The sequence below is a fragment of the Montipora capricornis genome, chromosome 14 (assembly GCF_036669925.1).
Source record: "Montipora capricornis isolate CH-2021 chromosome 14, ASM3666992v2, whole genome shotgun sequence".
NCBI classification, from domain to species: Eukaryota; Metazoa; Cnidaria; class Anthozoa; order Scleractinia; family Acroporidae; genus Montipora; species Montipora capricornis.
The window spans coordinates 37,534,864-37,547,363 of NC_090896.1; the positions used below are offsets into that span (position 1 = coordinate 37,534,864).

Here is a 12,500-nt window from a genome sequence, read left to right on the forward strand (position 1 = left end):
GACTATTTTGTCTTTTTTGCATATTGTCATAATCAATTGTTCGTGGTCTTTCTTGATGGCGGTCGCATGTTTCCAGCTTCTGTCTATTCTTGAACACCACTAGCCATCCATCCATCGTACTGCTCAGCAACTAATGCCTTGAACGGTTTGTTCCAGCTTATATCTGGCGCCTGTACATACTTTGTACAACCACCGGGGATGATGACCTGGTCAACATTGATTCTGGAAAGTGCTTCCTTTACGCTTTGCATCATGTGACATTCGTACGAATCCCACGCCAGTAAGCGTCTATTAAAGGAAAACGCTCCCAAAACGCTTCTCACCCAGTTCAGGGTTAATTCTTCATTCATCCAGGCATTGGCTGATGTGGCTATAACGCATTTATGCTTATAATCTTCGTTTAGCTTCTTCGACTCTCGCTTCGCGCCACGAAACACAATAAACGGTTTTAATTTTGTCCCGTCAGCTCGAACAGATAAGCATACTGTGACCATGACTTTTTCGTGTCCCGTCGTCTTCAAAATTGACGGATGTAGCTCCTACTTTATCGACAGTAGTGTCGGAGACCATATCATCCCATACAGGCGTTTCATCCATAGCTATAATGCAAGGAGGCTGATAGTTGCGTTGTTGCGAAAGGCGGCGAACATGAAGGATATAGGATATCAGTTTATCGATAACTCGATGTGGATCTTGCTGGGCAGTAGTTGTCTTTCTTCTCCGCGAAAGCCCATTTCGCAGCATAAACTTCTGAAGCCAGCCTTCGGTCGCCTTAAACAAGTCTTGTTCACCTTCTGGTCATCTTTCTTCGTACAAGTGTTTTGCCTTTACCATTATAAGTTTGCGAGAAACTCTGAGGCCATTTGCTCTTCGACCGTGAATCCATTCAAGGATTATCTCATCAAGGTTATCATCGATAACCTTTCGTCCACCTCCTTCAAGCCTTTCCCTTCCTTGCCCTTTGTGTTTTTCTTTCAATTCCTTGATTGACTGTTTGTTTTGGCGCCACTCGCGGATAGGTAAAGGTAAGGTAAAGGTACACGTTATTTAACGTCGGAAGTTCCTTTACTCTCTAGAGAGTACTCTCCCAGGAAACCGACGGTGCGCTCATTTTATCCCCCTCTTTCCATCAGTGCTCCGTTTTAAGGGTATTTAAAGCTCCTTAGGCTACACTGAAAGGAAAGAAGTCGAAACAAGGATGTGAGATCCGGGGATCGAACTCCGGACCTTGTGCACCAAGGCCGCGCACTAACCGACTGTGCCACCCTTGACTCCATACGCTTAACTTCGACCTTATATTTTTCGGCCGCCGCTCGGTTAGATTCCCTTTCTGTGTATTCTATCGCCTCGTATTTAAATGACATGGTAAAGCTTCGCTTCTTCTCTCCTTTGTGCGAGGTAGCTGCGTCACGAGAAGTAGACATGATGCCAAACCACGACTAAAAAATATGAGCTTAAAGAGTTACCGTAGACAGTACTAGCGTGCCGGTATGTACGAGGTCGGCTGTTCAATCACGTGTAAAGGTCGTGTACAGTGCCTGGTACCACACAGCGGTCACTTGTCAATCAAGACATGCTTTGCTTGTGATCAAAGTCCAACGAAGAAAAGAGATCAGGGTCAATCAGGGTCAATAACACTTGGAGGATTTGCAGCATGGCCAGGACAGACTGCAATTTTAGTTTCTCCATGTCCTATGAAATGAAGTTTAAGGCAGCGATACGTGGACATCATGTATACAAGGTGACGTGGACCCCAATTCTAGATGAGGTTTTAATCTGCAAGAAAGACAACCGCGAGGAATCAAAAGAGTATGATCTTCATGCTCTTGGGGTGTACAAAGAATCACTCGACGAAGGAAATTTGGATTTAACAGGGCATGTCCCTATTGAGCTGTCAAGGGTGCTTGCTGGTTTTCTGGCTGCTTCAGAAACGAACTCTCTCACTGTCAAAGTTTGTGGAAAACGAAAACGTGAAGTGGGTCTTGTCGTTCCTGGATGTTACCGAGCTAGGACGAACCGAAAGAAAGTTTCTGACATATTGAGTCAAGAAACCGTACTTCGAACTAGACATCGAACAAGATGCTGTTCGCAAGCCATTGTTGGTCAAACACGAAGAAAGCTAAATAAATTGCGTGATTTTCTAAGAGTTTTCTTTAGTTTTGATGCGATTCTTGGGGGTGGGGTGGGGAAAGGGGGGGCGTCTATTAGACAAGGGGCGTTTATTAGAGAGGGGCGTCTAATACAAACTATACACCTCAGTGGGCGTCTATTAGATACGGGGCGTTTATTTGAGAGTGGGCGTTTATTAGATCATTTACGGTAGGTGCGAACTGTATTTATCACATAATTTTTCCCTGAGTTTAATGTCAAGCTTCGTTTACAATCCTGCTTCGTGGGTCTCCCCATCTTTTACATGGCAATCTATTTATAACATTAGGTAGGGTCTCGCCGCCCATATGTTAGCGGCCACGCCACTACGTCCCTCCCCCCTTATAACTGAAACAGAAAATGTAACTGAAAGAAAGTCACCAGCTTAACACGATCTACGTTCAGCCAAGTTGCGCTAACTATTAACTGCAGATGAAGTCCTTATGTTTCGTGTCCCTTGTAGACGTGGTTTTTCTTCTGGGACGGTCTGACACCAGTTGTCTATGTTCTGGATTGCACTATTCTCTGTGCCCCTCGGCCTCTTAGCTGGTCTCTTCAACTGTGGGGGTGTCCGGATCAAAGGCGTCTTCGTCATCGGAGTCGTCACATGTAACCACTTGTCTGTAGCCATTCTTGAACAGTTTTCAATACAAGTAGTTTCTGGTTCTTATTCTTTCGCTGTTTTTTGCTTTTATCGTATCTCCTGTAACGCCAATAACGACCATCGGAACCGGGTCATAAATGGATGTTAAACTGTTTTTTCGTTCTTGTTTGGCTAGAACGAGATCGCTCTCGTTGATGTTCATCGGAGCTGTGTGCCTTCGTTTGTCACCGTATGCCTTCATCTTTTCTTTTTTATCTCTGCCCCACTTCCGTATCTTGTCGCCGTCCTGCTGAGCTCTTTTCATTCTGGCCTCCGGGAATTTCCCACGCAATTCTCGACCGAACATCATTTTGTGCGGGCTCTCTCCCGTACTCGGATGTTCGGTCGCTCTGTATGCTCTAATTCCTCCGCGAACCTCTTCTCGTATGGGTCTTCCTTGTAGTGCAGCGATGCTTACAGTCTTCTTTATTCTCTGCATACATACTAAGCGATAAATACATGTGGATACGAATCTTTCACACCGATCACTGTATAAAGTAGATGACGCTTTTAAGATAATATTTGGTTTAAAACTCCAGTTGTGTCGGTTGTCACAGTCTACGAATGATGTCGGAGTCTTTATCTCACCCAAACAATCCAAACAATGATTTCAGCACAGTTGAAATTTATTGTGTGGCTAAAGGCTACCATGAGAGCACTTTTCAAGTCGAAATTGGAGAGCGATTTGTGGCTATGCAGAAGAATGGCATGAAGGGGAGGGCGTTTAAGATTTTGAATGATCAAGGACAACTAGGTCATCTGGAGCGTGAGCTTGTCGAACCGTTGTGGTCATTCGAAAGACTTTAGTGGTAAGTACGTCGATCAAGAAATGTCCAGCAAAATATCCTGTTTATATATAGTTCGCTTCACTACCATATAATTTAATGTGAAACACCTACCTTACAGCGTTGTAACTGGAAGCCCATGCAATGACCCAAAAGCTAGGAAGATGGCGCGTAGGAGGAGGCATAAACGTCCCACTTACAGTCAGGATTAATACGGAGAAAGCACAGGCCGAAGATTTAGTTCGGATCGTTCGTGGCTGTGGTTTCTCCTGTGAGATAATTCCCGACTCGACCACCGCTGAATACTGCAACTCAAGAATGAAAGCACGTGGCAACTGGAGTCTGTTTATCTTTCATGACGAAATTACATTGAACCTTTGGACAGGGGCACCAAACGACCAATTTGTTGTAAAATGTATTATTATACCCCAGTTAATGAAAATAAATGTTATTAAGGCATTTTCAGGTGTTTTTCAGTGTTGCTGGGAAAACATTATCTGTTCCTTTTTCCCAGCAAGACACACAAGAAATTTCCCAGCCAGCTAGATAAGATTGGTTGGTTTCCCAGCCAGCTGATCAAATTTATTTCCCAGCCAGGAATTCCGCGCGCTTTCAAATCCCTCGATCCAAAACGACCGAACAAAAGCGACAAAACCGGGACAAAACAGGTTTTTTCCTCAAGCGCAATTACTCTGACCAGCCGTCGTATGTTTGTGACTAGGGAACAGGTTCCTTTTTTTTTTTTTTTTTTTTTTTTAGTCGTCCTCAGTTTTCAGAGTTTCTACAGCCAGTTCGGATTGAAATGCTAGAAAAAGTCTGTAATTCCCAGGCAAAACCTCTATCAATAACAAAATTTCCCAGCCAGCTCATCGAAACACCTGTATTTTGCCAGCCAGCAAGATTCCTCTGGGAATAGATAATGTGAGGAACAGATTCGTTGGGTGCCCCTGTTTGGACTTGAACTCTCGTTTTTTTTAACCTGGACAGCAACCCGCGGCAGTAGTTGACCAGATGACATTTTAAGTTCCTTTTTTGGGCTATGGATGTTGAAAATGTGGCAGCTGAGTGTGACAACAAGAAAAGAATATAAAAATTCGTATCGAGCATGTGTTGGTCTGTTTATCACAGAGTTTGTTATTTCAGGACAAAGCCATATTTAATGGAGTTGAGTGCGAACACATACAGTTTCCTGCTTTGTTTCACGCCTCCAGAAAGAGCCGCCGTGAAACAAAAGCCGGAAAACTATTAGTGTTCGCAGGCTACTGGGGGAGGGGAGAGAAACGTTGCGTGACGATCCAAATAACGACTAACCGCCACGCAAAAACACAATCTTTTTAAAATCGCTTTGGCAATACTTTAACTTTGACAGATCATTTGTTTTCCGCTTAACTGGGTGTTTACACCGTGCTACTTTTGCTGATACAAATTTAGGCACCCTATCTAAGGATCACACCGGGACACTATGCCAACATAGCCGAAAAGGATACCCTATTTAAGGATTGAGAACCTCCAAAAACCATACCCTACCATATCCTATTCCGCGGCACGTACCTATATAGCCCATATAGGGGAGTACCCCTCCCCCCCCACGAGCCTCAGAAGCTGCTTTGTTCTTACTTGTCCTTGGTGTCCCTCATGAGCTATCTCCAGCATCCTCATTCTTAGTCTTTCGGGAACTACGATGCAATCTCCTCTCATAACAATTTCGTCTACTATTGTGAGTTCGGCAAAGACATGTTTGTATGCATGTAGGGTCACACGGCTTTTCTTGTCCAACCATCCGTTGCCATTCTTGAGCTCCCGTCCCGGGGGAGGGAAGGGGGTACTTTGGGAATTTTTGGGTGGGATGTGCCGCTGGGACTCTGGAACCCTTAGCCTATACCAGAGCTAGTTCAGCTGAATTTTGCTACCCTATACTAGAGTAAACTCGCACCGATTTCCGTCTAAATCCCGATACTTGACAGTTACTAATATCCGGAAGTGTTTCATGATAGCCATTTAGCGACACTTTTGAGGCTGAGTTGCGTAAACTTAAACTTTGCCGACTCAATTTTTTTATATTTTCGAGCGGGAATTTCTGGTTTCCTTAGTCTTGATAAAATCTTCAACCGAATGGTCAGTTTCATGAAAAATGATACCCTATGCTAGATCCAAACGCTAGGACTTATATACTCTATCCTGGAGTAAACTGCTTGAAAACCATACCCTTCACTGCGGTACATAACTATATAGTCCATATATGGCAGTACCTCCCCCGGGGCTCCCGTAGAGCTGGTTCTTCGTTGGTGCTCTTCTGTACCTGTTCCTTGGTGACGGCTTTTGGCGTGTTCGACGACACTACATAATTCATGTAATAACGTTTAACCTCCTTGGTGGTCCTCATTTCAAATTTCGTGAACGAATGGAACGGCACAGAGTGACGAGACGTGTAGTCAGAGATGTTCTCCTTCCCTGGTCTGTGCTGGACGAGAAAGTCGTAGTCCAACATTCTGTTCACGATTCTCAGAACCCGGATGGATGTGGTGTGTGTAGGCTTGTTGAATACACTTTTCAAGGGCTTGTGATCAGATCTAGACATAATCTTGAACGGCCTTCCATACAGGAACAGGTAGAATTTTCTACATATGAAGTCGCCGGCTAGAGCTTCTAACTCAATCTGGCTGTATTTTCTGGCTGTACCGCTTCGAATGGCGTATTGTACCATTTGCTTCTCTTGCTGTCCCGGTGGCGTGACCGCTGACATACGGGCGGGTCTCCCCGTCTTTTACATGGCAATCTATTTTTATACATTAGGTAGGGTCGCGCCACTAAACCTTAAGTAACAACGTAATACTGCCCTTTCATCAGGGTCTGGTGCCGCTGCATTAAGCCTGCCCCACACGGTGAGGAAAGAGCTGAGCAGACTGCCTGGTGAGGCGATTTGCTCAGCCGTTTCTTCACGTGTGCGGGGAAATTTTGGTGAGAGAGTCGCCTCCCGAGGCCGTGATAATAAAATCAAGCATGTTTGATATTTTTGGCCTCGCGAGGAAATTTCCTCACTGTGTGCGGCTATCGTGAGAATCGAGCTGAGCTCGGTCGATCAAGCATCCAAGAACATACATGGCATTCTCACGTGACTTCAGTTGTGGCGTCGGAGGAAGAAACTCCACTGATGCCACGTGAGAATGCGATGTATTTTATTGGATGCTTGATTGACCGAGCTCAGCTCGATTCTCAGGCTAGCCGCACACAGTGAGGAATTTTCCTCGCGAGGCCTAAAATATCAAACACGTTTGATTTTATCCTCACGCATCGCGAGGCGAATCTCTTACCAAAATTTCCCTGCACACGTGAAGAAAAGGCTGAGCAAACCTCCTCGCGAGGCAGTTTGCTCAGTCCTTTCCTCACCATGTGCGGCGGGCTTTAGATGAGGAATACGGCTCTACTTATTTTAATTTAGCAACATCTCAATAGTGTTTTTTTTTTTTCGGTGGTTTTTCATATCTGGCACGGCACAATCGTATAGATTCATTGATACAGTATTCTTAGTATATAATTTTCAGTTATACGCGGTATCCAGAGTTTAAGAATCATTTTCTTATTATCGGAATCTCGAGCGAGTGGAGTCAGAATATTACATTAGAGAGCGTTTTTGAGACGCGGACGGCAACCGGAAGAAAACATTTCTCGTGCCAGGACAGTGGTTTCTCCCACATTTTTACCCTAATCATCTCCAATGAAGAAAAGATTCTTAGCAATATAAATGTGGTTGTGTGAAGACAAGTTAAAAGGGAAAACAGATCACTTCCGGTTGCCGTCCGTGTCTCAAAAACGTAATACCGCTGCCAAGCAACACCAATCCCAAAGAGGATAGCGGGGAAGATAATGAGTCACAGGATCCCCAATACTGAGTCATTCCGAAGGCCCCATAACCCATTGCGGCCTCAAATGAGTTATGGCGGATGTTAGTTACGCTGAATGTTTTTGACACAAATTTGACGCGAACTGAAAAAAAAAGAGAAAAATATAAAGATTTTGTTTACAATCTCCTGTCATAAAAAATACATGGAAACGTATCAAGCCCATATGCCTGGGTTTCCGCCACTTCCACAGGGGTGGGAGATGAAACATGATCCGAACTCGGGTAGACCGTTCTTCATCGATCATAAGACAAGAACGACTTCTTGGGAGGATCCGAGAACGCAGAAAGCTTATACGGTGAGTTTGAATATTTTAATGTCTTGTCTTGATATCGTAATGGAGAAAATGAACTCATTTTCTTCCATTCAAGATTTGCTACAAGTACATTAACTGACAGATGAATGGCAAAAAGAAGCTTTTCTCTTAAGCTAATTAAGTACAATTTAAAGCTAAGTTTCTTATATGAAATATTGCAAATCTTTTTTGGATGATATCAACATCAGGGTAATCAAAGCTTGTATTATTTTCCTTGCTGCTTCTCTTTCTGATATTTGGTACCTCTTATTTATAATGCACTGGAATTAATTGTTAAGGATAATTCCGTGAACCTCGGATTTGGCACAGGTTTTCCTTTTTCCGTGGGATGCCTTAGCTAGACAGCCACGGTAAACAATTTGGGCTCATTCCTTACTTTTCTTATTTTTCTTCGTGGTCTCGAATGTGCCCCACCGATATCAAATTAACCTCCGGTCGTGGCACCTAATTTTATGCCCTTCAGCATATTTTCCAAGCTCCCTTAAGCGATCAGAACATCCACTCTCCCAGCCTTTTGGCATTCTGAACACACGCTACACCATCCACTTGGCCACTGAGTTCTGTTATTATGGTGTGAGCAAAAATTTAGTTTGGAATCCTTTCCACCCGGGATGATTGACACAGTAACCTCACATCTGAACGTATTTGATAAACTAAGATGATTTTTCTTTGACTTAACGGCAAGCGTTAAAGGTAAGGAGAATTTCCAACATTACTTCTAGATCTTGCTCAATTCCTGTGTGTTAAACTGTGAACATTATTGCATAGACCAAATACTCCAATCTACCTGTTTCTTGTTCTTCTTTGTTCAGTCATTCCAAAACATTTTTGTGAATTGAACCAGTGCGTTCAATTGGCCATTGTGCCAAGCATTTATCGATGAAACCAGTATGTTCATTTGCCCATTGAGTCAACACCCGCTATCAGAAAGCACTGTTTGGGAATTTCAACACCATTCCCCCCAATATAGGAATCAAAAACATAAAGAGAACATTAGGAAAAATGCCTCTAACAACCAAATACAAAAAGAAATCAAGTGACTGGGATTTTGGGATGTTCAAACCCCACTTGAACACCTTTAACTTCAGTGGAAACTTCAGACTCATGCATACCAGCATGTTGTGTTCACATGCTCTTGGAGTTTTCAGGTTTTTCATGAGAGCAGTCAGGTTTTGCTTAACCGCCCTAATAACATCTCTGCTTGTTTTTCAATGGATACAAAAGAAATTGGTGTTAACAAGTTTGGAAGGAGGTAAATTACCATCCAGGAGTCGCTTTCAATCAAGATTTCAAATGCTCCTTGAAAGACGGAAGAGTGTGTGCGCAGAATGCTCCAGATGCAGAAATATTTCCTCCTCGATATACCTTTCTAGTTTCACTTCGGTGTATTTTTTCTCGTAGTTGTCGTACTGTATCTCCTCTTGGAAAAGTATACCAAATTCCGTATTTTGTGGTTTTGAAAACTCATGGGAGAGAGATGCTTAAACTCTTCAAGAATCCATGGCAAATTCATAAATATCTCTGCTCTCACAGAAAACCTGAAAACGTAAAGAGCATGTAAACAAAACATGCTGGTATACCGCCAAAAACATGGTCAATTTCACAGCATAACCGCCAATGCATCATTGGCCAAAACTGATACATAACCAGACACGCCATTAACGTTTGAAAAGTAAAGCTTCGCGCAATATTCGTCACGCTTCAAGGATGGATGCAAATGGTAGTTGAAAAATGAAATCAAGTTTTTAAAAATAATAGATAGATAGTCGTCACGGGGACTTTGCAGTGGTCACTCATCCAAGTACTAACCCCATCCGAATGGTCTTAACTTAACAAGACACATAGACAACAGTGCGTATGTGATAGGTGCGTATGTTGTGTAATACCTTGTGGTCAGACAGACGTACAGTGTAAGCTCATCTTCAAAAACATTTCTTCACTTTTTCCATACTTCAAAGTGTTGGAATTGATCCAAACTTTCAACAAAGAAAGGTTTTTTTTTCTGTTTTGGCCTTATTCAAAGAGAAATTTCGCTTTCTGGCGAAAAAAGTCTTAGTTTAGCAATGCTTAACGCAATCGTTTACCATATAAGGTCAAACTAAGTTATATGAGCTGATAACTGAGATTGAGTGAACCAATCAGAGCACGAGAAATGCATTATCTGAGGTTGAGAATTTAATAATAAGGGATAACTTCTTTCTGTTTTACAACAAAATAACTTCTAGTTAAATTACAAATTTATCTTTCTGGTAATCTCTCCCCATTTTCCTAAGTTTACCTGTACTTAGTTGTAGTTGATCACTGTAACTGGACAATTTGTTTTAACTGTTTGTGTGTCTCACCGATACGCCCTTATAGGAGTCTTGTTTTTTATGTTCATGACACTACCAAGCAAGAATTGTTGTCGTTGTCCCATGGGTATTTTCGGAAGTTTTCTTCAGGCCGAAAGCTGTCCTTTTTTATTTGATTTGATTTTTTTACGCACACAGCAGTCTTGCTAAATTCTGGACTGGAGTATTTTGATTACCAGTGAATTGAAAGCTACATGTACCGATTTCGAGTAAACAAATTATTTTTGAGTGAGAAGCTAATTTTAGTGTGGTTCTGAAAAATGGTTTCTCACTGTTTTTGTATTTACGGCTTCCATGTCCATTTAATTATCATGATAGGCACCAACATCACAGCCAATGAACCAGTCCACAGTTCAACCATTTCAAATGCCAACTGCAAGTGGAACTCAACAATACCAACCTCCGGCATCGAGTTCTAGTGTAATGCCTCAGCCAAACTCAAGACAGGGCTATCAGAGTCCAGCAAACAGCAATCAACCTTACCAATTACCTCCTGGCCAGCTACAGGAGATGCCACCTTTAAGACAACCTTATCCACCGGCTGACTTTAGTGGTCATGGGTACCGATATCAACCACAACAACAACAACCTACGATTCCACAGAAGCCTTATCAAGCACACCACAGTGGGATGACAGTGCCAAGTACAAGCCAGACGTATCAGATACCACCAGCAGGTCCAGTACACCAAACGTCTGCTGTAAATGGGCCAGCTATGTATGGTAGTGTTAATCAAGTCATGCCACCGTCTCCTAGTTTGCCGCAGCAAATGCCTTCCACATCCCCAAGCCAACCATTTCAAGTGCCATCTCAACCTACTCCACCATATCAGGTGCCTCGGTCAGCTGTTAATCAGCCTTATCAAGCATCAGTTCAAAAACAAAGCCAATCTTTTGGTGAAACAAGGGCACTTTCTGGTCAGCCCATGCAAATGCAAATGCCACCTTCACAGGTAACCCAAGCTTACCACACACCCACATCTGCTCAGCCATATCAGAGCTCTGGACAAGTAAACAGTCCTGCACCATCTCAACTTGCTAACCAGCCATACCAGCCCTCACCAAGCCTAGCACAGGCACCATTCCAATCTAGTGGACCAGTATTTCCAACATCAGGACAAACAAATCAGCCAGTTTATCAACTGCCAGCCCAAGCATCTGGTCATTCTTATCCACCACCTACACTGTCGGTTGGCAAGCCCTATCAAGTGGATACCATGCAAAGCACTGTGCCTTCGCCTGCAGGCATCATGACGACCCCTCTTCAAGGAAGTGGCCAACAACCCCCACGTGGAATGCCAGCACCTTTGCCTCAACAACATGGAAGGGAACCCCCTAATCAGCAACCACAGCAGTATCTATATCAAAATAACTATGGATATTCATCGCCTTCCGTGTCAAGTACGTCTGGAAGTAGACCAACAGCTGAAAACCAGGCATATCATACCCCACCAGCTGCTGTGCAACAACAGATAACAGATGGCCAACCACCCTCTTATTCCCCATCAGTAGCTCCCCAACCATCACAATGGATGCCTCCATTTGCTAATCCTGCACCGGCTGTTCATAGGGCTAGTCCATTCCAATACAACACGCAGCAAGCGTCATATCCTCTTGACCAGTCTGGAAATCAGCCGCTGCAATCCCAAACTATACCTGCTAGTTATCAATCCACATCCTTGTCAAGCACTTCTGGATACCCCGTTGTCAATCAACAGCAGCCTGTTTTGCCAAATCAACAGCCTTATGCTCAGCCCCCACCACCACCTTATGGAATCACTTATAATCACCCTGGTATTGCTGCACCTCGTAGCCAATATATAGCTCACAGATCTGTTTCGTCTGATGCCAAAATCAATTCAATTGATATCCTGCTTTGTCGAGCAGAGGAACTGGAACCAAGAATCTTGTCATTTTCTGGGAGAAGAGGTTTGTTGGATTTCATGAATTAACAGTCATTATTGTACTTCAGTGTAGATGATTGTGTTATTAGGCAGTGACACGAGCTGTCCTGGTTTTTAAATTGTTTTCAATAAGTTGTACCCTGCAATCCTCAACCCTAGAAATATCTCTGATTTGGAACCATTTTAGCCTGCAGGGCAGGGTATTTTGTTGGGAATCGAATTGGAATCATCGCAAAGGGATGATGATTATGCCATCTTGAATAGTAAAAGTGACGGAGAGCTGGAGAGAGTTAAAAAGAATTTTCTAGTGAAGAGGATGATCAACTTACACCACTCTGCTTTCAAATTGTGGGACTTGTGTTCGTAACATTTAAGTTGTTGCCATTCCTGCCAAAAAAATGCCAGCTCTGCAGGTTAGAAGAACAGTAAAACCCAATGAGTAAAGAACCTTCCATA

General features: G+C 43.2%; 1 protein-coding gene across 1 annotated transcript in view; it reads left to right on the forward strand.

The window, feature by feature from the left end:
• The first annotated feature begins 7,501 nt into the window (after nt 1-7,501).
• Nucleotides 7,502-12,500, forward strand: part of LOC138032343 (BAG family molecular chaperone regulator 4-like) — a 9,508-nt gene continuing 4,509 nt past the window's right edge. The window contains exons 1-2 of the mRNA XM_068880003.1: nt 7,502-7,773; nt 10,461-12,069. Of these exons, the coding sequence (XP_068736104.1) occupies nt 7,621-7,773; nt 10,461-12,069 (1,762 nt within the window). The 5' untranslated portion in view covers nt 7,502-7,620. The remainder of the gene's footprint in view (nt 7,774-10,460; nt 12,070-12,500) is intronic.